Source organism: Apodemus sylvaticus, chromosome 14 (assembly GCF_947179515.1).
Source record: "Apodemus sylvaticus chromosome 14, mApoSyl1.1, whole genome shotgun sequence".
NCBI classification, from domain to species: domain Eukaryota; kingdom Metazoa; phylum Chordata; class Mammalia; order Rodentia; family Muridae; genus Apodemus; species Apodemus sylvaticus.
In genome coordinates this window covers 2238348-2265364 of record NC_067485.1, presented here as the reverse complement: position 1 = coordinate 2265364, position 27017 = coordinate 2238348, and the positions used below count along the sequence as shown (strand labels likewise).

Below are 27017 nucleotides of genomic sequence, written 5' to 3'. Positions count from 1 at the left end.
CCATCAAGGTCTTTGTGCAGGACCTAGAATTGTATTAACCATGAATCTCAAAAGAACTCCTTGCTTCTTCATAGGAGGGCCATTGGAATCTTATATTGTTTAACTCTTTTTGTGGGTTTGCTTAATTCATGTCCATAATTTATTCCTAAATATGATCGATGGGAAATGCTTCCAGCCCAACAGTCCGTCCTCTTCATCACAATGTCTCCCTTCTTTCTTTCTGCCCACTGGAACTTGCTGTCATAGAGCACGTCACCCTCTGTTTTATTGGCCTTCAAAGTTAGATACTTCCCAACCATCTATAATATTTTCTGGTAGCTGTTACATATAGGACATCATTAAAACCACCCAAATTAGTGGTTCTCAGCACTGTTGGCACACTGAGATTACTGAAAAAGAGGACCTTAAGATGACTCTGAGGCATAAATCATAGTGGGTCCCAAATGCTGAGATTCATAACACCCCTACCCCAATAACCCTCCCCACACCAACACACCCCCTCACACCACAACACACCACATACCCACAATGACACACATACATACCCACACTCTCTCTCTCTCTCTCTCTCTCACACACACACACACACACACACACACACACACACACACACTGTATTCTCAAAGAGCATTTAGAAGTAGGAACTGCAGATGGAAAGCCCCTGCATGCAATTTTGTATTTCACTTATGATGACCCTTTAAGGTTATAGTGTCTATGAGTAAATGTTCAGGTCACATGAATAATTACAGTCAGGGGCTAAGGAGATGGCACACTCAATAAAATGCCTGCCATGCAAGTGTGGTGACATGAATTTTATCCATAGGACAGGTATAACAAAGGCCAGTGGGGAGGCAAGGCAGGCAGACTGTGGCCACCTTGTCAAACTTCAGCCCAATGAGAGACCCTGCCTCAAAAACTAAAGTGACCAGCTCTCAAGGAACAGCACCCGGGGTTGACCCCTTGCATTACTGTGCACATATACATGCACATATGCATATATTCATACATTAAAACAACTACAGCCATACTCATGGTGAAGGATATATGATAATGTCTCTTTCAACAGACGTTATGGGTTTGGGTTTCATTTTGTGGTCCATGTTTTGACCTGGGGTTAATCATATCCATATAATAAACAAGATTTTTATTTTTATTTATTTATTTATTGTTTTTTTTTTCCGAGATAGGGTTTCTCTATATAGCCTTGGCTGTCCTGGAACCCACTCTGTAGATCAGGCTCGAACTCAGAAATCCATCTGCCTCTGCCTCCCAAGGGCTGGGATTAAAGGTGTGAGCCACCACCGCCCAGCAAACAAGATTTTTAAAGTGACATGGCCACAGTGGATATTCCCTTAGTTCCAATCAGAAGTTAAGGACCACGGCATATGAAGTGATAAAGGCACTGGAATTACCTAAGACCCAGTGTCTCCAGTCTTAAGCAGTGACTCCATGAGGCACAAGCAGAAGAGCTTAGGTGTCCAGTGCTGTGTAAACTGCTTCTGTTGATATTGCGCTGTTCTAGTTTTCTACCAGTTACAAGGTTCTTGTGATCTCTGATAGCTGGTGCTTCAGAGTACCTTTTCTCTGGTTTTGATATCATATTAATCTGATCAACAATTTCTCTCCCTCTCCTCCTCCTCCCTCTCCTCCTCCTCCCTCTCTTCCTCCTCCTCCTCTTCCACCAATGGATGAGTGCTATGCTGCATATATGCCTACATGCCAGAAGCGGGCATAAGATCCCTTTATAGATGGTCATAAATAACCATGTGGGTGCTGGGAATTGAACTCAGAACCTCTGGAAGAGCAGTCAGTGTTCTTAACCACTGAGCCATCTCTCCAGCTTCATGGTCAACATTCTTTTTTTTTTTTTTTAATTTTATTCGATATATTTTTTATTTACATTTCAAATGTTTTCCCCTTTTCTGGTTCCCCACTCCCCTAAAGTCACATAAGCCCCCTTCCCTCCCTCTGTTCTCCCACCCATCCCTTCCCACTTCCCTGTTCTGGTTTTGTCTTATACTGCTACACTGGGTCTTTCCAGAACTAGGGGCATGGTCAACATTCTTATGGCACCTGTGTGGTACATATGCAGTATTATCTTTCCTGTTGTTATTTCCTAATATTTTCTTTGAACTTCATAAAGAAATGAAGTATGACTTTAGCATTCACATGTAGCTTCCAAGTGTTGTGTTAATGGAGAGAAATGCGGGCAACATGACATTTTTCAGTTCACCAAGGAGAAAGGCAAATTAAAATGGGGGGAAAAAAGTAAAACCCAATACTTTTATTTATTCAGACCTCTCTTGCTCAAAATGAAGTTAAAGCAGCTTCCAAAACAGAATGGCAGAACTCAGTAGGATGATGGGCAGAGAGCATAGTTAATGCCCAGCTAACTGTCCCTGAGGTCCTGTCCTGGCTAAGGAGGACCCTGACACTCCATGTTTTCAGGAAGGTGAAGCACAGTGATGAGACTGATGGAAAGAAATGAGGTGCCTTTGTCTGACCTTTTGTGACATTGGTATCAGAGAGAAGTAAAACCGAGGGAAGAAATAGCCTCATCCTAGTCAGCACAGCAATGGATTTATGGGGTCTTTTCTCTTGCTGCCCCTCCAAATGAAGGTCAATGGCATCTCAGCAGATCTGCATGGAAAGAAGGTATGCCTAGAGCACAGGATGATGGGGTCCAGGACCAACTTTATAGAGGTCTGACTGAACCCAAGCATGAACTCAATCGCATTCTCCCTGGGAGGAGTTTAATCATCAATAGTCTGGAAACTGGGAAATGTGTGTGTGCCTGCTGTAGGTGTGATTTTTTTTGTTTTGTTTTTTTGTTTGTTTGTTTTCTGTTAGCACCGCACCACTAGTTAGCCTTCCTTAGCTCGTTAGCAAGGATCATGAGCTTACAGCAAAGAGCACAGTCCAGTAGTGGGGTCCTTGGTTAGGATGCATAATGCCAAGGCTCAGTCCTTAGTACTGAAGAACAAGGGGGAAAAGGAGGTGTCAGAATCTTACATACTGTTCACTAGGTTGGGTTCTGCATAGCATTCTGGGTAACACTGATAAGGTCAGAGCGGTACTCACAAACATAAATCTGGGCGGGGGAGCTAAGCTTGTAGTGGGCTTTCCAGTGTGATCCATATTTCTCTCCTGAAAGTTATGCTGCAGGATTATACCCACCCAACAGGGCTAAAATCTTCCTCAGAAAGAAACTAGAGTCTTCATCGTAGCACCGATGAAGCAGGTAATAACAGTATGCATTCTTCTAAACTCAGAGAAAACAAGGCATCAGGCGTGTTACATTCAGTCAAAATTTAAAGCTATAACATTCAGTCAGTTTTAATCCTGACTTGTTCCTGTTGCTCCATCTCTAGGTAACTGTATCTACAGACCCTGTAGGCACCCACTGTCCTGCTGTTTTGTTTTGTTGCTCAGACTATTCTAGAACTCACAATCCTGCCACAGTTTCTCCAGTGGTGATATTATAAACATGGCATATAGTAACAGAGCCCCTTAGATCCTGCGGGAGCCAAAGTCCTTGGCTTCTCTCTATAGATGGTTCTCCTTTGGCTTTGCCCAGGGGAGCGTAATTTGCTGTCTGCTGGAATAATTAAAGGGCTCCCTATTTTTGTCCTGCAGGGCTTCCTGGGTACTCTCCTCATTCCTCTGTGTTATGCTTCTCTCACCAAATAGAAGCAGGAAGAGAGCACCCACCCTATCAGTACAAGACTGGCATCAGGACCCTTTTCCTGTGAGAGGAGTAACTTCCTCTTCCACTGGGAAAAAAAATACAAAAAAAAAAAAAATTGAAAAAGAAAACCAAAAAATACTTTCTCTGTGAAAATAATCTCCAGTTTCTGTATTTAGCAGTGCTTTTGTTTAAAAGGAATGGCATTTCCTTAGGGTTCTGAAATTGTCTTTGACTCTTACAAACTGCTTTGACAAAAAGTTTCTTAGAAAAACTTCCTTTGCAAACATGTCTGTCAACTAGCTGAGGCATTTGAAAAGATATAATTCAAACATAAAATAATCCATTTTTTAAAGGATATCTTGAAAGTACTTTTGCCACTCTGGAAGATGCTAGACTATCCATCCCTAACTGCAAATTTTCAATGTGTCTCAAGGTTTCTCCACAGTCTACTGACATTTGCATCAGCTCATAAGCAAGAACGGATATAAGTAAACACCAAAGAAACGCATTCAGGTTGTGTTGAACAATAAGAACATTACTTTTTCTAGTTTTACATCCTTCATTCTGGTTTAAATTCAGCCCCCAGCACCAAGATGTAATTTGAATTACTGGTGTATAGGCACCTTTTATTTTCGATTTTTATTTTTTAAGTTATTTTAGAAATATGTCACTCTTTTTTTCTTCAAATGTAATAATGCTTTTTACAAATGGTGATATTCCAGCAATTAAAGAAAGTGGAACTAGAGACATAATCATTGTAAGATTAAACCACCCTTGAATTGTATACTCTGTGTTCCTCTGTCCCTGTCTACTTCTATTTACTTTAAATAAAATGTCATTGCATTTATTTATTTATTTATTTATTTATTTATTTATTTATTACTGCATGAGTGTGTGCTGCACAGATTCCATGGAAGGAGCCTAGAGTCGGTTCTCTCATCCCACCAGGGATTGAACTAATGTCATCAGGCTTGGGAGGAGGTGCTTTGATCCACTGAGCTCTCTTTCTAGTTCCCCTTCACTGTTAAGACATTGAATATCTGTTGTATGTTAGACCATATTTTAATGACTAGACAAAAAAATCAAGGGAAAAAAAAAAAAAAAACAGGATAGTGCCTTTCCAGGAGCTTAAAGTGTCATCAGGGAGATAGACATTTAATCAGTTTATCCTATGTCCTACGAGGTAGGAGAGACCTGACTTGCACATTGTCTTTTACACATATGACATGGCATGTATACACACACACACACACACACACACCCCACATACATATCCTGCTGTAGGTGTGATTTTACTACCACATGTTAGATTAAAAATAAATAGCCGGGTGGTGGTGGCGGCGGCGGCGGCGGCGGCGGCGGCGGCGGCGGCGGCGGCAGCAGCAGCGCATGCCTATAATCCCAGCACTCTGGGAGGCAGAGGCAGGCAAATTTCTGAGTTCAAGGCTAGCCTGGTCTACAGAGTGAGTTCCAGGACAGCCAGGGCTATACAGAGAAACCCTGTCTTGAAAAAACCAAATCCAAAAGAAAAACCCAATAAATAAATAAATAGCCATAAAAATTGTGCCATTCTGAGTGAACCTAATATAAGATGGGAGTTTGATTTCAGTTTCACTGACTCTTCAGTGTTAAGAAATGCAAAATATAAGTGCATTTTATAAAATATGCAATGGCAATGATGAGTGTGTGTGGAAGGGGTGTGGGATACATGCTTTCAAGATCTGAAACTTAAGCCTGCTCTACTAATGAGTGACAGAGTTGCAGAAGATGATATAGGTGGGGTGCTACTAGAATACTGGGGAATATTAGACTTTGAGCTTGATAGTGAGGAGAAATCTTTCAGATGTGATACTCCAGGTAGAAGCCAGAGGCAGGTCATGTGTTTCCAGTAAAGCAAAGTGATGGGATTGCAATTTCCTTTGGGATTGTGGGACAAGGGAACACATTAGGGGACCATTCAGTCTAAGTCAGAGCTCTGGTGCACTCCCAGTGCTGGGCACGGGTGAAAAGGGCTATCTGGTGAGGGCCAGAGTTCTAGATTTCGATTCTTAAGATATTACCAATGGCTCCGTGGGACTTTTGGATTTGAGAACAATTTCACATACACATGTGATTTGAGATTACAATGAAATGAAAGTTGTAGGACCCCCAAAAAGTCTTTAAATGCCCCTGTCTGTGTAAAACTTAATTTGCAATAATTATCTTTCTTACTATTAATAAACTCTCTGCACCAAACTGTTTATTTTAGTGTTCCTAAGGGTAGTAAACACCCAAGGGGAAAAATTAATGATCAGAGGCAGCGCCTGCCAGAATGGATATGAATTGATTCTGGAATTATGAGTAGTAGCATGAAGCTTGAGTAGTTCAAAGTTTTCCTTCTGCTTAAAATTAAGTAGATTTTTTGCATAATGTATTGTTGATAATTTTTTCCTGGTTTTGTGTGTGTGCTTCCTCACTTTCCAAAGCAGTAAGTATCCTTAAATCAGGATAAAAGTGGATATGATGGTTGTACATGTATGTAAGATCACTTAATATGTGTAAGATTCTTAGCAAATGAATATGCAGTTTTGTACCTGGATAGTGAGGCACAGAACTGACTGCATCTACTTACATTCTAGAGTTCTGTTGTTTTTGTTTGATTTACATTGCTGGAAATACAAACACTGCTAAGAATCCCCTACTCGAGCATGCCGGTTGTCTACTTTAGGACAGAGCCATCTTTAGTGGCCACATGAGGGTCCGTCTGTGCTTGGGAATGGAGGGTACAATAAAGTTTTCCATTCTGATGTCTCATTAAGCAGCTCCTCTTTGTGTAAAGTACTCCATGGCGAAGTTGCTTCTATTTAAAGTCCGGAGTTTGATCTTGCCTTTGATCTAAACCTTTTGATCTTGAAAGAAGGATGGAGTAGCAATAAAGAGGGCCCGACAGACTTTTTTTTTTTTTTTAAGAAATGTGATAAAGTTAAAGGGCAGCAGAGTCAGCCAGCCCCCCCCCCCCCCCCCCGGCAGTACAGCAGCCTCTCCTCAGGCCTGGCTGGCCCAGAGAGGGACGAAGGAACATGGGGCGAGTCCATCCTTAGCTGTGGAACAGGAGGCCCCCTCCCTTTCAGATCCATGGTGACGCGTGAACGCGGGACTCCCTAGGTCACCTGCTACCTTGGTGCGCTGGCAGAAAAGTTGCTTCCCTTGGGAATCCCGGAATCAGGGTCTCTCCATCCTATAACCCGAGCCTCTGACTAGACCCAGGGGCGTGTTATATTGGTAGGTGGATGGACGGACGGACGGACGGGTCGGTGGGGCGGTGGGGCGAACCGCGTCGGGGCGCAGGTCCAGGCAAAGGTTCCTTTCGGAGAACAATAACAGCCAGGACCTGGGCGCCTACACCTTTAAGGCAGGCCCCGCCCCGCCCGCGCCCGCCGGCCCGCCCGCTCGCCTGCCCGCCCGCCCCCGCCGAGGTGTCGCGCTTGTGGCGCTGAGCTCGGTGAACTTGACTTGTTCTCCCCACAGGCGCTGCAGGAGGAGCGCAAGGCCGAGGACTGCCAGCCGAGTAGGCTGACACGGCAAGTGGGCTCGGAGGTGAGTGCGACGCTCAGAGGTGACAGCAGCGCAGGCTGCTCAGGTGAGGGGGACACCCGCACCTCGGCCTGCTTGAAATGCTGTTGGGTTTTGACTCCAGGTGGCGAAATGGATTCGAATGAACCGCAGACCCCGAAAACGCAAACGAGGGACGCGAGACGCCGCCTTTGAAAAGGTAGGAGGCCCTGGAGGGTGCTGCTGGGAGGAGCTCCTGCGTGCTGCCTTGCGCCCAAGAGTCAGTCTCCGCTACTAGAATAGCGTTTGTGGAGTTTGTTCTTTCCAGCAAGAAAGCGTTACCTGTGTGGGAAATGGATAAACAGTGGTGTCCACCTTGACTGGGATGGGGGCCTGTCACGTGCTCCTTACACTGCAGGGGTGCCCCCAGAAATGAAAGCTTCTTCCAGGCAGAACCCCCCCACCCCTCCCCGCAGGCAGGCAGGCAGGCAGGCGTCAGCACATGGGCCCACACAGCCAACCCCTGCCAGGAATCCTGTGGAAACTGATGACCTGCAGTGTGAGGAGTGGGCAACTTCAGACATGCCAGGACCAATTTTTCCTTTTTACTCAGCATTTTTCCTCCTGAATTTGGAATTTTAATAGTTACTTTGTAGACCTTGCTCGCTGCTTTCCGTTGTGAATGCGTGGGGTTGAAACTTGTGATATTTTGAAATCAGGTGAGTAGCCCATTAGCCCCTTTTCGTACTTACTGAAAAGGGGGCAAATGTTAACGACATGTTTTGGTTTTGTCAATTTTGCTTAAATATACTTTTGCAGTTGGGTGGGCAGGGAGGGAGTTCTAGCTCTAAGGGACTAAAATAGCGGTGTGTTGTTCTGCTGCTGGGATAGATGATGAATCTCTGAAGCCAAATCCTTGCTGATAACTATGCTGCCAGCTCCTGTGTTGCCTTAGTATGGGCATCGGGCATCTGAGAGCGTGCATGGAGCTCACAGTAATGGTGAAGTGGAGTTTCAGGATGCACTTGAGGGCACTTGGGGCTACTCAGAAGACACCAGGCAAAAGGACTAGCTGAGCTTATTGCTGTGAACATTCAAGGGGCCCAAATGATGTGAGAAGTGCCCTCCTCCCAGCCTTGTAAAGAACAAGCTGTGCATGTCAACAAAGTTGAACAGTGATAAGAAAACAACTCTTTTAAACAGAGATTTGGAGCCACACCTTAGATGCTGCGGCAGGTTATGATTGTTGTTCTCTTACAATTTAGGTGGCTTTAAAAGGTTTGTGATTAATGAATGAGATCATAAAATAGCTAAAGAATGAAAAGCATGGTGTGCCCAGCACTTGAACAAATGTTTTTAGGTATAATCATTAGCAAGAGATAAGATCAGCCACACATGGAGAAAGGAGGAGGCTTTATTGAGTACTTGATATTGGTACCCAACTCTGAAGTAGCAACTGCCTCTAAGAAACTGGGGAGGCGAAAACAATGGAGGCCTCTCTGCCTGCTAGTACAGTGGCAGTTCTCCCCCAGCAGTCCCCAATAGGCCGACTAGAAAAGCCGCACCTGATTTTCTTCCTAGACAGTGTGGGTTGGTTTTAAAGAACTCGAAGCTGAATTGGAAAGCCTTCCTTTCTAGGAGTGCAAGGACATGTGGTGTGTCCAGAGACATGTGTTTGTGTGGGTGTCCCCACCTCTTTTTTCCAGTTCCAGCCCCAACAAGCATGTTCCCTGTCACACCTGGGAGAAGGGTCTGACTATGAAGGAAGGCACTGTGCTGGGCCACATGAGCTGTCGGATCTGTGACCCAAGGTCACAGAGTACAACCTGAAAGGCTCAGGACCTAGGGGTTCACTCAGATGAGCGTTCACCCCAAGTCTGGTGCTAGGATTTGATCCTGTTGCTGGTGGAACCTGCAGTAGGTCACTCACTGTTGATTCTGGTAAGTTGCTGAGCCTGGCTCATACCCCAGTACCTAGCACTCGAGAGGCAAAGGTGTGAGTTTAAGGCTAGTCTATTCCACACAATTCCAGGGCAGCCAGGGATATATAAAGAGATCAGTCTCAAGATAAAATAAAAAGGAAAACAAAAATGTCTGCTGGACCACAAGCAAGTTAACACATCTGTCCTTTCTGTGCCCCACTGTGCATGTTTGTGCTCTCACTAGTTTAGCAAGATTGAAATAAGAGTATACATGTCGGACGTGCACGTTCTAGACCTAGCTGTCGTCTGCTCCTTTGTCTTCTTTGTCCTTGCCCTCTCCCCTGATGGCCAGCTGTCCTCCCTCCATATCCTCCATTCCTCAAGTGTCCCCCACCTTCAGGCTCTCAGGAGTCAACCCAGATCTAACTAAACTGGATTGGACTAGATGGATCTGGTCGAATGGCCTGTGGGCTAGATCCGAGTGACTTTGGCTAAGTGGCCTGTACTAACCATGCTAGGACTGCAACGTTTCCCTTCCGTAGGCGGAGGCAGCTCTTACTGCCTAGTGAAGAACAGAACTGTCTGGATAACTTGAGAAAGGAAAACAGCCATGGCAGCAGGCCAGGCTTGGAGCTGTGTGGAAAGAATGTCATTATGGGAAACATTTTGTTTTCCCCTTAAAGAAATCGTCTCAGTAGCAAAATGGTGGGCATAGTCTGATGGATCTTGAATTATTAGCGAGAGTTTCAGCCAGAAAAGCAGTGCATCTGCCTGTGAAGTCTGAGCTGTGAAGAAGCAAACGGAACAAGTCGAGTGACTGTGCCACCTCACCCCGCAAGTGACTGGAATGCTTTCCCGACTGCCCTGGCCTCATGTAGCGTCTCTCTCTGGCCATTCCTGTTACCAGGGAGCCATCTTTAAGAACTTTATGTACCTTTCTGAAGGACCGCCATTCTTCATTCTCCCCTTTGCATCTTCTTGGGATGTCCCTTGATGTCCATTTCCATGTTGTCCTAGCATAGCTCCCTATCTCTGCCATGGCTGTAACCAGATTACCTCAAGCCTGTGTTCTCTCTCTTGCTCCTGGAATGTTTCCCACCTACTCTGATGTTCTTCCTTTTTCTGTTATTTCAAATGCTTGTTATTTAGTTTGGGTAAACTGGGCGAGCTCTGTGGGGCTGGTGTGTGTTTGTGTGTGTGTGTGTGTGTGTGTGTGTGTGTGTGTGTGTTAACAGCAATAGCTTTTCCTATATGATCTATTGTTGGCTTTGGAAGAATACATTAACTTTTAACTCAAAGGTAAACACAAATTGTGTATCACCATTATAGAGTAAAAACTAATATTTTAAGGTATGTGTATGTGAATAAAGTTTAGATAACTTCATTATTCTAAGAACTAGAATATATAACACAATAGTATTATGAAATGGTCTGTTTTAAAGACAATGCTCTTGGAGTTTAAAGGAAGAAAATTTCTATTGTAAGATTCAAAAGAATCCACCTTTTTGGTTACTACACATTTGATAACTTAGAGAAAACCCCCCCTTGCCGTTTCCATCTTAGCCTTTGTGTACGTGCTGAGATCAAAAGTATTCATAGGCTGGCTTTCAGGCACGGGGGTGACTCACAAGCCATCCTCTGTGTCTGGTGTATCTGAAGCAAATGTCCAGAGGGAGGTGAAACCAGCCTTTGTGAGTCATAATTGTCGCCGAGAGCCGACACTGCTGGCTCCTGCCACAATCTGGACAACAGAACTTTGGAGCTTACAGTTTGCCGAAACTCACAGTGAGGTGTCCAGGTTAAACATAAAAACTGAACAGGAGAGTGAGACAGTGGCCAACAGCGGCAAGTAGTCAGTTCTGTTTGTTCTTGTTCTGATAAAATGGTAAAGTTTGGAGCAATTTAATCTGCTTTTACAACACTTTTCTTATTGCACACTTGACTCAGAGCCACATAGCCAGTGGTAATGTCTGTTGGGGTAATAATGCACAATGACTTTTAAGTCTGTGTGAACTCAAGGAGGTCTGCAGGCTGTTTACTCCTTTGAGACACACTGTACACTTGCTACTCGTGTGTGTGTGTGTGTGTGTGTGTGTGTGTGTGTGTGTGTGTGTGTGTATGTGTGTGTGTGTGTGAGAGAGAGAGAGAGAGAGAGCACCAGTTTAGGCTTGAAATAGTTTATCACAGTGTTTGCCTTTCATGATATTAGTCTTTTATATTCTGTTGTAATTCTGGAAACCAGTATTTAAGATTTTTGTTTTGTTTTGTTTTAAAGTTACTTAACTCTTTACTGGACTCACAGCGGCCAGTGGCGGCTGATAGGCTTCATTCACGTGTAGCCCTTGAGGCACAAGCCAGTAAAAGCAGCCCATGAGGACTGGGAGCATGTAGCCAAGTACCCGCACTTACTGGTAGCCACTCCCTGCACCCAGCAACCTGGTGGGTTTGGATGGCTGCCCTTATACCTGAGGCAAGGCTCCCCTGGAGTTTCCTAGGCTTGGTGCCCTTGCCTCTTTTAAGAGTACTGTTGCTCTGTGAGAATCCATAACTAGTCCCCACTTGCAGAGCCATGGTCTCATACAATAGCTTCATTGATTCTTGATTTCCATAGAAAAGCTTTATGTGTTCTAATGAATTACCAGCCGCCCTTCACCTCCTCAGAGAGTGTCTTTATGCCCTGTGCCTCGCCTTTGGAGAAGGACTTACATGAGTGATGGACACAGAGTAATTAATTAAAGTTGTTATGAAGCAACCAAGCAGAGAGAGAGAGAGAGAGAGAGAGAGAGAGAGAGAGAGAGAGAGAGAGAGAGAGAGGAGAGAGAGAGAGACAGAGAGAGAGAGAGAGAAAGAGAGAGAGAGAAAGAGATGTGTGTCTGTGTGAGGTTCACTGTATTGCTGAGATGCCGAGGTAATCCTGTGCACCTGGGCCTTGTTTCTGCACCCCTTCCTGCCCTTGTATTTATGATAAACCCTTAACAAATACAGTATTGAACATTCTATATCCAAGTCTCATGTCAGATCAAATCATGCAACATCTTGACATCTTTTGCTTTCTTTAAGCTGGACCAAGAAAAGCTTGCTGATAAAATATATTTTTGTAGCCTCAAGAAGACAGTCTGGCTTGTGTAATGTTATGCCATTAAATTTTCATCTGTTCCCTAGACTGACTCTTTTTGAGTGTATAACTTAAAACCAGAAGAGAGTCTGACATCTCTGTGTGTATAGAAATCCCCGCCAGCTTTAAATTGGTTTAACAGGAAAAATTAAGCCAATGACCGGCTGCCCTCAGCACTTACTCCTAACAGCAGTCACCTGCTCGTCCCCACGCACCTCCTTACAGACTCTCTGAATGGAACCATTAACGCGCCCATAGCTGGCGCTTGCCGTGTGTCAAGCCTGGTTCCTGAGTGATTTACGTGCAGCAGCTGATGTGAATGTCCCACTGAAACCCACCACAACTGGCAGCACCACACAAAGACAGTGCAGACTGCACCGGACACTCTGTGTAAGTTAGTGCAATATTAGCTCATCAAATAACTGCTACAAAAATAATGCTTTGGGCAGTATCTTAAGATTTCTTCTTAGTCCTCAACCACCAGCACAAAGCACACATTTCTAAATTAAAATCTCAACCAGCATGTATTTTGAAAACACTTGAAAGTGTGCAGATAATTACACTTGTGTTGATTTCAGTGTGTTTGATGCCAGCCACCACCAATTCTTCCCCGCATCGAAAGATGAAAGCTATTTTCATATAAAACATAAGAGTGGAAAAGGGAGGTGGGAGAAGAACATTCTTGTGGCTTTTTAGTTACTTTTATAGGCAGCGTTAATTTCATTCCTGTGACAGAATGCTTTCCTTGGCACTCACTCCCATCTTAGGCATTTTAATGAGCTGCTGTTTTGTGCCTGTGCTCATATGGCACTAATAAGATGTGTTATTTTTAGTAGCACCTACTGGTGTCACCTTGGGTTAGGACCTGTCATTGTTTCCATTAATTATGTGTTACGGCAGGAGGACATTTGAGTGTATTCAGCTTAGAAGTCAGCCAATGTACACCTGATATGTATTCAACCTTGAGAGCCCCGCACTCAGAGAAGACCACATGTGGCCTCACAAGTATTTGTGGCATTGATTAGATGATGAAGCTCACAAGTGGTATTGACTTTTACAATCCTCTGTGATGCTGCAATTTAAAAAAAAAATTACCCCCCCCCAAAAAGCCAAAAGCCAAAAGTCAAAACAAAACCATTTTACCATTTTGTTTAAGCATACTGTTCATTGTGTTCTTTACTGGTTATCCATGAAAATATACCTGCCTTTCCTGGAGACAATCTCTTTAATGTCTTCTAAAAGGGAGGGGGGGAGGCTTAGCAGCGGGAGGACCTGCAGCTGGGCTTGATGCTGGCCTTGGGCTTGCTTTCTTCTGAGAACTGATTTATGCCACAGGCCGCAGGCAGGCCAGTTTGTGACAGTCCTACCTCAGTTTCATTTTCATATGAACTAGTGAACTGTTGTTTTGGGGGGACTTGGGGAAATGTCTGGTTTGGCTCTCCGGGGTACTTTTTATAAATACCCTTCTTTCTTTCGTATTGATTGTGTGATGGGAGCAGGAAGGAAATTAGACACCGTTTCTGTTCCTTCACCCTTTATCATGTGACTGGAAATATCCTTTTACTTCCAAGTAAATATGTCTGAACGGTGAACAAGCTGACCGTTTTTCCTGTAATTTCACATTGCCCATGTGTGGGCATTGTCAGCAGGGGCAGCGGTGTTTACAGTTCTTCTAGGGAGTACAGGTGACCTTAGGACTCTGGCACCCTCCACACCTTCAAGGTGGCTCTCAGGTGGTAGCTCTTTCTTTCCATATTTGGAAGCTGGTTCTGGTGTCTGCTTCTCAGGAAGGGTTATGGTGACAGTGTTGATTCATGGCTGTGTGGTTGTAAGTTTGTTCTTAAACTTTACTTATTATTTATTATTTACTTATTTATTTATTTGGTCTCATTTCTTTTCTTCAGGGTGACCTGGTGTTTGGTTGGTTTTTGTTTTCATTTCTAGGTGTCTGGATTTCTTTTTCCTTAAATTCCAAAAGTTTTACTGTAAAAGTGGATTATTGTGGGTCACTTTCCACAGTTGCTACTTGGCCTTGAGTTTAATTTTTCTGGTTTCTAAGTTAAGAACATCAGCTTTTGACTTTTCAGTGAATGGACTGAAAACTGAATGACGTGATATATGACGTGTTTTGAATCTGTTATTCTGATGTCCGTTCTAGACTCTGCTTAAGATGTTTGAAATGTAGAAACTGTTACAGGCAGACCTGAACTGACTGAGATATGAGCTGCTCCAGCTCTGTGTGGGGAAGGGGAAGGTGCTCTGGGCACCACTCAGGGAAGGCAACTTAGAAGCAGGATGCTTTCTGAAGCCTCTAGGCTAGAAAATTCCATCTCTGTTGTTTTACTCTCATAAAACCCTGAGTTTATATGTTCTCAGCTATATGTTCACAGAATAATACACAGAAAAACAATTACCTATTTTTTCAATGATGAGTAACATAGAAAGCTCAAGTCAGCCATTTTACCCAGACACTGTCTTGAATTTGTTATATAACAATCCCTCTGTCAAAAACTGCTGGGACATGCCAAAGAAACATGAGCTGTAGTTTCTGGCTATGAGAAGGTATAACACAAGGCACACCAACAATCATATCATATTTATATTGCATATAAAGCAATATGCAAAAAATAACCCAAACCACACAGCAGAAGCAAAGGCTTCCATTGTGTGATGGTTGTGTGTGTGTGTGTGTTTGTGTGTGTGTGTGCTTTTACTTTTCTTCTGTTTCTGCTCACAAGGTGGCAGGACTCAAGGCTTGCTGTGAGTTTGCTGCTGCAGTTCCTACCATTACTGTGTTGTCCAGGAAAAGGCTGTACAGGGGCGAGGAGACTTTGAGGGAGAGAGAAGCCCCGGCCTCAAGCATGCCAGGCCAGTGCTTGCTGTGAGTCCTGTAGCTGCAGACCCACAGCTTAATTTCAGATATCTTTGCCATCTAGAGTTCTTGTGTCAGTTTCTGATCCGTTCCCATTCCTATTCCTATTTCTACACTCTCTAGCTTGCCTTTTCTAGACTCATAGAAGGCTTACATGTCTTCCCGAGTTTAGGGCTCTGCCATCATTTCTGTGCATGTCAGCAGTTTGCTCCTTCTGAGTTTGTTGGGTTTTTTTTGTTTCAGGGATATTCCAACAGCCAGACTTACAACATCTTGTTTGTCTGTTTACAAGTTGTTAGGCATATTTGCCGGTTTTATGTTATGAATACTGCTTCTCTGAACCACAGGAAACTGCCCTTGTGTAGGTGTTTCCTCTCCTTTGTGGGGCACTCTGGGCTAAAGCAGCTCTGCCCACTGCGGGTGCTTGCCTAGTCGGCTTCAGAAGTTTCTGTTTCACATCTCCAGCAGCAGTGTGGACAGTCCCCAGACTCCCTGATCCCCTTGCCTGTGCCTCCAGTTGGAAATCTGGGTGTCTCCCCAAGTGAGCCACCACATCTTCAAGGCAACTGGCTTGTAGCAGCCTGCATTCTCTCTGATACAGAGCTCTTGCGCCGCATTGTGTCTTCTTTGGTGTGGCTTCCTTTCCGTCTTCTAAAGATGCCCCATCCTCACCCTGTGTGGTGTCTGATGCAGTGCTATGTCTAAGGCTGCTCCCAGCATCCTGAATCCTGGAGAGAGTTTCCTCTTGTCCTTCTGCTATGTTCCTTAGACTATGGACAGAGCTCAGCTGTACAGAGACTAGGGACCCCATGTCATCTTTAGAAACATTAGGTATACACCCGTTTTGCGCCTGGTGGGAATTAGGCAGGTAACCTGGTATATACACCTGGCTTTCACTAAATACTTAGTGCATTTTAGGTCCCTTCCTCAAAAATGGTGAGAAAGGTTAAGGGTCCCCAGGCATGTGAATTGGGATTTCCCCCTCTGAGTGCACTTATAGTCTGAGGAATAAACTCAGCCTTGGTTGCTCCCATCTCTCTTCTCTACCAACAGCAAGTGCAGCCTGTCCACCTCCAGACTTTACTCTGGGAAACCATTGTTTCAGAGCAGCAGCAACCTTCCCTGTGTCTCTTTTCCCATGTTGTATTGAACAGGTGAAAGGCCATCTCTTTTCCAGTCTAATGTCTGAAACATGTTTTTCATGATGCCGATGGGTTTGTCTTCTACCAAACCTGCATTTCAGGTGGATCCGTAGCCAATTCTTAGGCTGGGCAGGTCATTGCCGTAATTTCTTCACCCGGGCTCTTTCAGTTTTCAGACACTCTGAGAGCACTTGGAGCATATACAGTTAGCAGCACATAGCTCCTGCGAGGCCAGAGAAAGGGAAGACCCCAGCTCCTTACCTTTGGTGGAGCAGAAGTATGTCATGTTTTCATTTATTATAAAAAGTGAACTCTTGATGTCTATGAGATTACTGTTTCCCCCTGGATATTCTTGGTTATATTGAGATTCAGAGTGTTAAAGAGAACTAGTGTCTTTTTGGACCGAAGGAAATCTCACCGTGGGCCGTAGCATTAGGAAGACTACAGAGTTGAGGCGAGTTCACAAAATAAAACCATCACCAGCAGGAAGCTGTCAAAAACAACTGGAAAAGCCATAAATCAAGCAACTTGAGGAATAAGCTCTGTTCTGTTATAACAATTACTGAGATCCTAGAACCCACTTGTGTATGGGCCTCGTAAGAAGAGAGGGAGGCGACTGCTGACTGCCACTTGGCTTAAGGAATGGGCAGCTTAAGATCTTACGGCTTCTCCAGGCCAGACGCTTACTGCAGTTACGAGACCCTGCATGCTCTTGGGTTTAATTCCTAGCCTGTGTGGTGGCCTGATTCTCCTGTGCCTCCTTTTTATTGAATTTTCCAGTTGTCTGTAACCCCCATATGGATGGAGGCAGATCAGTTTGGGGTTCTGGATGATGATAAATGAAATGTGAGGCTGGGTGTGCTGCATATGGGTCCTGGTGACGGAGGGAGACGGGAAAGAAATCTAGTGCACCCCTATAAGGCCATCTCAAAGGGAAGCCTAATGCGGTGGCTTGCTTAGGAATGCACAGCGACAGATTGACTGGCTCACCATCCAAAGAATGGACAGGACAGACTGCTGCTGCTGCTGCTGCTGCAATAGCCAGGCATCTTCAGGAGACATTAAAGTGGTATGTTTGTAGGGTACAGATTATTGGAAGTTTCTGTGATGTTTGTCATAGACCAAAGAGCTGTGGCATAAAAGTGTGTGCATGCATGTGTGCTGTGTGGTGTGATGTGGTGAGTATATATGTATTGTGTGGTGTGAGTATATGTGTGTTATGTGCATTAGTGTGCATGTGTGCTGTGTGTGTGCTGAGTGTGTGTGTGTGTGTGTGTGTGTGTGTGTTGAATCAAACATAAGTGGCCACCTTATGTCGGAATGCAGAGTGGCTCCACCCTACTGGCCTCCCTGCAGTCTTCAAATGTTTTTAGTGGCTATGTTTCCTAATTTTTTCTGCAATGCTTCCATGTTTGTACATGTTCATACCTTGATGAGTTGTAAATTTAATTAGGGAAATTTTTTCTTTGTGTGTGGTGCTCAAAGCCTTGAATGTTCTCTGGAGGCACTTTGCAACATGCTAAGCCTGTGAATTTTTTTTTTTACAATTTGTTGGTCTTTGCTTGTAAGATAAATCTCCAAAACTGTAGTGATAAAGTTAATGATCTACATGGAGTGTGCAGGTTTGATACCTCAGAACTATGGACTCCTAGAGGGCAGAATGAGGAGGCAGTTAGGGAAAAAGCTGCTGGTAGACACGGAAGGACAGAGCTCTAAGTGGGGGGAGCACACAGGAGACTGAGCTGACCAGACTCCTAAAGGCTTCCTCTCCCTCCCTTTCTTCCCTCAACAAAATAAAAAATACTGGAGGGGAGGGTGCCAGGTCACACTGGCTCTGGTTGGGGATATCATCACTAATCAGTAATAGCATGGCCTCATGAGCAAACATTAGACTGTCAGAAGACAAACCTGATTGATTTGGGTATATCCAATACTAGAGAATTCATGTTGTAGTGTGTGCCTAGAAGCATGTGTGTGTGGAATACATGCAGACCACCTAATTGGCCTTTGGTCTCAGAGCTTTGTTGGCCTGGGCTGGGGCCTGCTTTGTGGCCAGCCTACCATCTTGGATTGAAGCTGCAGATACCGTTCCCAGAACTGACGGTTTGCATCGGACTTTGACTCACCAGCCTACCAAGCCTTAGGGGAACTGCCTGTGTGTAATGCAAAGTCATTGGCAGCGTGGCCCATGGGGGGTGGGGGGGGGGAGAGCAGCTTAGACGGAAACAGTGAGGGTTAAACAGACAGAGCTTCAGAGCAGAAGGTTAAAAAAAAAAAAAAAAAAAAAAAAGATGGTTCATTGCTTTGACTTGCTCCATACCCATTTTCTGTTTGTTTGATTTGCTTTTTGAGACAGGGTCATGCTGTGTGGCCCTGTGTGGCCTGGAGCTGTATAACCCCCTGCCTCTGCTACTGTCAGCACTACTGCCCTGCTCCCCTGGTCAAGTTCTCCATAGACTCTGCCCCAGGATATTCTTGTGTCAGATACGAACCTAGACTCACTACTACTCTCTTGCTTCCTGTGTAGAGCCTATTGTGAGGTCACAGGCTGGTATAGAAAGTACCTCTGTGTAGGCTTCATGTATTACAGCATTTACATGAAGATTGGGAAGAAGCAGATAATGCTGGGGCTTTGTCATGAAAACCTTTACCAGCAAGTGGACTGTAAACAGCCCGCTATGATGTATCTTAGGGCTCTATCCATAAATAAGGCAGAAGCTGCTTCAACAGTAGTTCAGTCAAAGCTCCCATTTGCAAAGGACATTGTACTTCCAGATCCTGTATTTTACTTTGGTTTTCTTAGTCATGCTAACTATGGTTGGACTGTTTGTTTCTCTTCCCTGAATGTGTGGTTTCCTGAGAACAGAGTGACTCTGCGGTCAGCAGCTCAATTAAGCTGAGATCTGGCATTTTCCTCTCTCCTTAGAGTCCTCAACACTGGGGTATGGAATCACACAGGTGGAATGAAGTCTCACATTCCACTTTTTGCTCATGAGGCCATGCTATTACTGTTTAGTGACAATATCCCCAACTAGAGCCAGTATGACCTTTTTCTCTTGGCCACTCAAGCCTGCGGCAGCCTCAGAATGCTACCCGTGGGTCATTGCTCAAAAACTATGGCACTGATGCTATCAGTGATGGCCTTCTAGTTTTTAGGCTTCATAGTCATTTGTCTCTTAAATGAAGAGGACAGGAGCCCTAGAGCTGAGGATAGATAGGTAATGGCAGCTGTGTAAAGGCCGCTGGGGTGTTTGCAATACTACCTTGGTGTCTCCAAGCCAGCTGGAATGTCCCCAGTGTGAAGTTGCAGGTAAATGTAACTGCACAGACACTGCTCTGGCAGGTACCAACTAGATGAGTCAGAGTAGTGCAAGAAGCACACACTTTTTTTTTTCTAGTCTCACTTTAAAGTTTCCCCGGGTCAATGCCTTTCCTGTAATCCCAGTACTTAGAAAGTGGGGACAGGATGATTAGAACTTCAAGGTCATCATCCTTAGCCACATAAGGAATTTGAGACCAACCTGCTCTACCTGAAACCCTTGTCTTCAGAAAACAGCAGAATTCATTGGGGTTCTGATAGAAATTCCACTGGCTCCTTCAAGGGGATTTTACTGGAAGCCACTAGAGCTGTTTTACTGCTTTGGGGTGAGGTCTCAAATAAGCTCAATGTTCAAGGTCTAGCAGCCCACAAGGATAGTACCTACTATTGTTCTGAGCACAGAAGAAGCTATGGCAGCTTTCAAGACAAGTGCTGTGATCTCTACCCAACCTCTACTCCTTGATAGAGGGCAGATTTTACAATAACTGTGATTCTCAGGCAGACTTCACTCAGAATAGTTAATATGTTTCCCTCAGCCCAGACTTACTAACAGAAACCCACTTAGATGCTAAAGAAATGGGCTGTGTGTGTCTCAGCTATGAGTAATGGGCTATGCATGATTAAAAAGGCTTCTCAGAATGGTCTTGCTTATGTAATTGAGGATCGATACATTTTAGAAGGGTTTTATAGGTGAGCCACATTGTTACTTGGTAATCAGCTGTCATTTTCAAGTAGTTAAAAGGGTCCTTGGAAAAAGCCCAATGGACTGACTGTGGCTTCCTAATTGCTAAGGATTGAAACTCCCATGCCCTCTGGATTATGAGCATTCTTAAATTTTTTATGGGGGAAGAAATTATTTTATATGTAGGATAATTTTCATGTCAAATGTTGCATTAGCTAGGAGGAGCGGTATTGGCAGGTTGTGGTCTTGTCCTCCCAGATCCTGTCTTCTCTCTGAAGTTAACATGCAGAGTCCAGAAAGAAGATGAAATAAGCAAGAAGGGGTAGCTGGGCGTGAGTCACTAGAAGACACCACCCATTGTGTCCAACAGTCCTCGGCATTCTTAGATCACTCTAATCCTGCTGGCAGAGAGCAGTCACTGCCCTGCAGACTCCATTAAGGGAAGGGCGGAGGCCTCTGGAACATTCTCCCCATTTCCTCCCGTCAGTAGAAGGAAGGACAAGGGATTTCATAGACCAAAGGAAGTGACACCCAACTGATGGCTACAGCAGTTCCCAGTGGTGTCTGTGTACCCCTGCTGACTCCTCGTTGCACAGACGGGGCCATGTGTGTGTTCCACACACACACCACAGTACCACCAGCCAGTACGGCCCGAGTAACTCTCAATAGAGGGGATATTGGCAGCCAGGACAGTTTTATTACTTTTTTCTCAAAATAAAAGGAACTCTCTTGGGGTTAGTGGGAAAGGAGATGCATAGAACGTTTCCTATTTCCTGCCTATTTGACTGTTTCCACGGCAATCTGTCATCAAATGGATCTTTGCCCAAACTAGCTGCAACTAAAATTACCAGCACCCCATTTCTATCAGTTTGGTCATCTTTTCATGTGTGCACTTTGTATTATTTGCTTCCCAATTCCACACCCTGTGGGAATTACAGCCCTAAGGTGCTTACCTTCTGAGTGTGCAGGTGACAGTGTGCATCTGACTGGGACCTTCTATGCATTGGGTGGCAAGGACTGTCTGGGTGGCCTGGTTGTGCTGTGTCACTGGATTATCCTTATTCCACGTCTTCCATGCCCTCTTGGCCTCCTCTTATTAAGTACTGTCAGCCCTATACTGTGGCCAACAGCACAGGGCTCTGCAAAGCAGCTTGTACACTGCCTGCCGGGTTAACCTGTTACTCCAGGTTACAGCTGGGAGTTCAGTTGGTGCTTGACAAATGTCAGGTTTTTCAGAGATAGGAGGGTACAGCAAGCTAGGGCGTTTCAGGTCACTGCACACTCTGCTTAGCAGACTGATGTTTTCATTCTGGGTAATTATTAAGTTGATGTTGATTTTAACATGCGCAGCCTAACTTAGAGATTTGAAAGGTCAAAGGCTTATGTTTGTTTTAGGGTATAAGAACTAAACCTAGGGGTGTCACCAGTTTCTCATTCCCTTACTGTTCAGTGTTTGCCGCCTCTTTATAAAAGTCTGGTGTTAGTGAGGTGGCCCAGGCGCTGCCCCCACTGGCAGTGCACAGTACTGACTGGGCCCAGCCGGTTCCTGTCTAATAGGGTTGTGACCTGGCTTGAACTCTGTAATGAAGAAGGAACAGACTTGCTTGCTCCTCTACATGCCTCTGTCTCCCCCACACTCCTCTATTATCCAGGAGGAAATTGAGAGGCAGATTTCTGCGTTCTCCTGATGCTGATGGGCTGACGTAATCTTTTCCATTCCAGAGTCAGGAAAGTAAAAGCCACGAAGTACAGACCCAGTGCTTGCTCCAGAGCTGCCCAGGGATTCAGCTGTAGGCTCTGTATGCACGCTTGTGTTTTTGACAGCCCTGAGATATAATTTAGGTACCATAAACTATTCAGTGATTTTTTGGTTTTTTATTGAATTAGTCGAGTTGTACAGCATCACTAAGATCCAGTTTTAGAACGTGTTCATCACCCTCAGAGATCCTCGGTGCCGGTTAGTAGTCATTTTTAACCACACACCACCCCTCCCCCTGTCACAGGAAACGAGCAGTCTTCCTTTTTGTAGATTTGTATTTTCTGGGTGTTTCAAAACAGTGGAATTAACTATACAATGTGTAGATATGCATGCATGCTACCCCATTTGCCTTCCATCATGTGGCATGTTCCTAGGCCCATGCATTGTTGTAATATAGGATTATAACTTGTCCCTTTTCATTCCTGAGTAGTATTCCAGTGTATGGACGTACCACATTTTATCTAGCTCTGTTCCAGTAGTCAGTTTGGTTGTTTTCCACATGAGGCCAGCATGAATAATGCTGCTGAAGGACTCGTGGCTTTTTGCAGGGACATAAGTTTTTTGTTATTTTGGGTTCATGTCAAGAACACAGACATTGTTTTACACGTGCTCACTGAAGTTGTTGTCCTTGCTGCCCTGTCCCTCTGTGTCTTCTTCGTTCTACCATCAGTCATGGAAGTGAGCACTTTAGCAACTTCAAGGTAGTTAAGTGTCAGAGTTCAGATTGGGGGAAGGAGGTGTGTGTGATACCCAGTACGTTGATTTATATGGTGAAAGTGATTTTTTTGTATCTTAAATTCTTTTTTTTTTTCAGTTTCTCTGTGACTCCACATAATGTTTGCTGGCTTGTGTTTCTGATTATGTACGTCATTTTAATATGAAGCAGGCGTGGATGAGTCTGGGGAGCCCCGTTTCGTGGTGCTGTCCATAATTAAACCATTAGTTCCTAATTGATGGAATTGAGGAACTTTTATAGATTCTTTATTAGAAGTGCATCTGCTGCAGGGCGGTGGTGGTGCACGCCTTTAATCCCAGCACTTGGGAGCCAGAGGCAGGCAGATTTCTGAGTTCAAGGCCAGCCTGGTCTACAGAGTGAGTTCCAGGACAGCCAGAGCTACACAGAGAAACCCTGTCTCGAAAAACAAAACAAAACAAAACAAAACAACAAACAAAAAAAGTGCATCTGCTGTGTTTCCATGAGCATAGGGCTGTTGCCACTGAACTGTCCAAAGTCGCACACACAGCACAGTATCCTTGGCGTGGAGGTCATTCACGTCCCCTGCTCCACTTTGGATTTGCAGATGTTCTGCTCAAGTGCGTGGAGTGTATCTTGGGGCAGCTGGGGAAGTAGCCCTTCGATCCTAGGCAGGCTCACCACCATGTGGAGTGGAAGTAGGGGCCTAGAATATTGGCTGTGGACTGTTTTAAAAATACGTGCTTGTCCAAAAGGCAGCATTAGCCATGGCTAGAGAGAGAGGATGCACGGCCTCCTGAGAGGAAGGGAAGAAAGCTGACTCACAGCTCTCCAGTGCCAAGGTCTGTGAGGGGGACAGTGGCTCCTGAGCTGACTCTCAGACACTGATATTTGAACAGACAGTTGATAGGCTCAGAAGGATGGTTTTGGCTCCAGATGTACATTGTGTTACAAGGCAGTTCATTAAGAATCCTTATGGGTAGATGTGGCTGTCATGGTTAAGTATGCCTCCAGGCCCACATAGATGGAGTTTGGAAGGACTGCTGGAAACCCCCCTTTAGTCCACCAGAGTTAGTTTTGAATGTGAGACCTCCTGACATGCAGTCTCGGCACCTATCGTGCCTGTTTTTACCTTGTGCTCATGTTCTCAAGAAGGGGACAGCCAAGGAAGGCATTCTGCTGAGTGTTCCCAAGGGTCAGTTGTAGTTTCAGAAAGGTTCCACAGGATGCTTTTTGTGGCATCAGGGCAACTAAGTTATAAGCCTGCTGTAGTTTGTATCACTAGCTGCGCGTTCCTGCAGGTCACTCATCACTACATTGCTGTGCCTTCGTGGGTTGCAGACTTCAGCCTGCCAATAAAGACATCCACATGAGCAGACCATAATCTACCCTTGTATTTTAAGTGGGACATTGTGTCAAGGCTTCCTCACCCAGGTACATGTATTATGTGTGTTAGGTTTTCTAGGAGTTTTAAAAGTAAGGCACTGTTTCTCATTCCATGAAAGCCATAGGCCCCAGGTTATCACAGGTTTTAGACCATAGCACTTGGTCTTTGGGTGGGAGACGTTGCTATGGGTGATGGGGAGGGCTTGGAGGAGGATGCAAGAGGCCAAAGCTTCCATGTGGTAGAGCTCTGTCTGCCACCAGAAGTGCCCCACTTGCTACATGTTGACTCTCTGAGAGGACGCAGGCTTTCTCCTGCCTTGAGGTCTCTGAACTTGCCTGCAGGCACACTGTGGTGGGAAAGCAGTGTTGTCCAACAGCCAGTGTGTGTCTTTGTCTCTCCTCCCTTTTTCCTCTCCTTCTCCCTTCCTGATTATGGTAAAGGGGAGGGTACATGTGCCACAGCACCTGTGTGGCAGCCAAAAGGACAGCTTTCAGGACCCGGCTCTCCTTTCACCATGGTTTTTAGGAAGGGGTTTCCTGCTTTGGCTGTGTATGCCATAGAGGGTTCCTTGTAGAATCCGAGTGGGCTGCAGGCTGTCTCCTCAGTGCTTGGCAGGCAGATGTAGCATCTTTACAGTGGTCCCTGGCACTCCTGCTCCATTACTGAGGGTGCTGTGGCCAGTGTGGTCTCTATTTCTACATGAAAGCTTTTTTTCTGATGGTGTCTATGGCCTATGTTTTAATTGGGTTCACCATACTTAGCTTCCACAGTCAAAGAAACTAACTTAAGATTAAGAATTTTGGCCTTTCCTTTTTCTATTATCAAAGTAGTATTGTCTGTTAGACAAAATTTTAAAAACAGGGCAAGGTTTAAAAAAGAAAACTTAAATTATGGTTGCCTGGTCATTCAGCTGTTTTACTCTGAATACTTTACTGTTTTGCCTTTTAAGTCTTTTAGGGGAAGTAACTATTGGAGAAGGATGGGAATGTGTTTTATATTTATGACCTTTATTTTTTTTTTTTTACCTCAAAGATAGTTTTCTCAAGCTCCTTTTTATTATTTAAATTAATCGAATTCAATGGTGTTTTTAAAATTCTGCTTTTGAGAAAAGATTTGTTCTGTAGTTTTCATAGAAAGTGCTTTGCCTGGCCCTGAACACTGGGGTTCACCACTTGCGGTAGCTGTAATTCTGAAGTTCTGGGTGCTTGGACAGATGTCTGTGAAATTATCCCTTGTCCTGCAGTGGATCTCCATGGGTACAGGGCAGTCTCGGGGGACAGAGACAGGCCTTGCAGACTCATTCCCTCTTTGCCTGTGACTTTCCTGTAGTGACGTCAGTGTGAAGAGCCAGGCAGCCCTCTTGCTTTTCCTCTTCCCTAGGTACTTGAATTGAACTGACATCTGTTGCAAGATGTGAGGGGTCTCTGTGAGCCACCCAGCAATGAGTGTGATTAGTGTGTAGTCACAGTATGGAAATCATGGAAGATGAGCCCCCGTTTAGCAATTAACTATGGGGCTATTGCTGTTTTACTTTAAGGGCTGCAGTGAAATGGATACTGCCAACTTACTTCTAAGAAATATTCAGTAACACAGCCCGGTCCTCCTTTCTGGCTTTTATTAAAATGCAAATAGCTCAAACTTCAAAGCAGCATAATTGAATCCTGAAAGAAGCAGAGCCGACACTTGGCCTTTGCTGTGGCATTTTTATTCCATCATCTGGCCTGGCTGACTTTGCTGACCAGCTTTCTCTCTTGACTTCTTGGCTGGATAAGATGGGGACAAGAAGTGTGGGCTCGTGGTGGTGTAGAGAGACACACTGCCGTGAAGGTGCCGGTAATGGGCATGCTCAGCGGAGCTGTGCGTGGACAAAGAGGCCTATTTTGTCAGTAAGTCGATTCCTGGCATTGACCTGAAGTTCTTAGCGAAACAAAGGGAGTGTGTCTCTCCGCCTCTGCTCCTGTTAGTTTCAGAAATAAATGTCATGAAACCCAAGCAACCTTCTTCTCCCAGACACCAAGCAAGCCATTTTCTGCCTCTCATGCCCAGAGTACTAGGTTGTTATTTTTAGCTCTAGAGGAAATTGCTAACTGATTACAGCCTTGCCATCCGTCAGAGCCTGAGAGCCCAGTTCTGTGTGTACACCTGGCAATGGTGGCTGCTAGTCTGTGGAGTTACTATAGTTGAGATGAGTCAGGCGATGAGGACAGATTGCTAGAACTTAGCCATGTACTTTAGACCCAGCTCTGCCTCTTGCAGATCAGGGCTTTGAAGCCAAGCTTCCCGAACTGTCCAGGTCACATCCTCCCGTGTTCCTTCAGAGCTGCACTGCATCCTGATTCAAACGGGATCATCATGTGTAACCCGTCTTTTGACTCCCCCACTTATCTGGGGAACCATCCCGTGTATGGACTGTGCCACAACTGAGAGACTTTGATGTTCCAGAGTCCCGCCCCAGCTTTTGAGTGCATGTGTTTCTGCTAAAGGCATGTTTTTCTAGTGCTTATGGGGGCTGTAGAGAAGTCTCTTACTCCTCTGTAGCTTTTTGTACTCTGTGGTTTCTCTCATCCTGTTACATTAACCATAACACAAAAAGGACCCTGATCAGAAGGAACATGTCCCAGAAAATCCAGCTAACTGCAGAACCCAGAAATGCTACAGGGTGACTCTGCATCTGGAAATGTATGCACCGCTCTGCATGTTCATGAAAACCCCCGCAGTATGGTTTCTGTCCAGCTGAAGCCCTTCATTTTCAGATTTCTCCAACCTGGAGCTTTAGCTACATCTGCCAGCAGACAGCCTTTTAGAAAGCTCCACTTCTCCAGGACACGTGGCGCACAGATAAATTCTCCATGAAGTAAGTTCTGCCACTCAGGAAACCCCAGAAGTGAAGCCAAGGTGAAATCTAG

At 44.9% G+C, this 27017-nt stretch overlaps 1 protein-coding gene across 4 annotated transcripts in view; it reads left to right on the top strand.

The window, feature by feature from the left end:
• The window catches only part of Aopep (aminopeptidase O (putative)), a 313459-nt gene that overhangs the window by 247643 nt on the left and 38799 nt on the right, over positions 1–27017 (top strand). For all 4 annotated transcript variants that reach the window (XM_052156769.1, XM_052156766.1, XM_052156767.1 and 1 more), the window contains 2 exons: positions 7196–7264; positions 7365–7439. In XM_052156769.1, coding sequence (XP_052012729.1) covers positions 7196–7264; positions 7365–7439 — 144 coding nt within the window. The remainder of the gene's footprint in view (positions 1–7195; positions 7265–7364; positions 7440–27017) is intronic.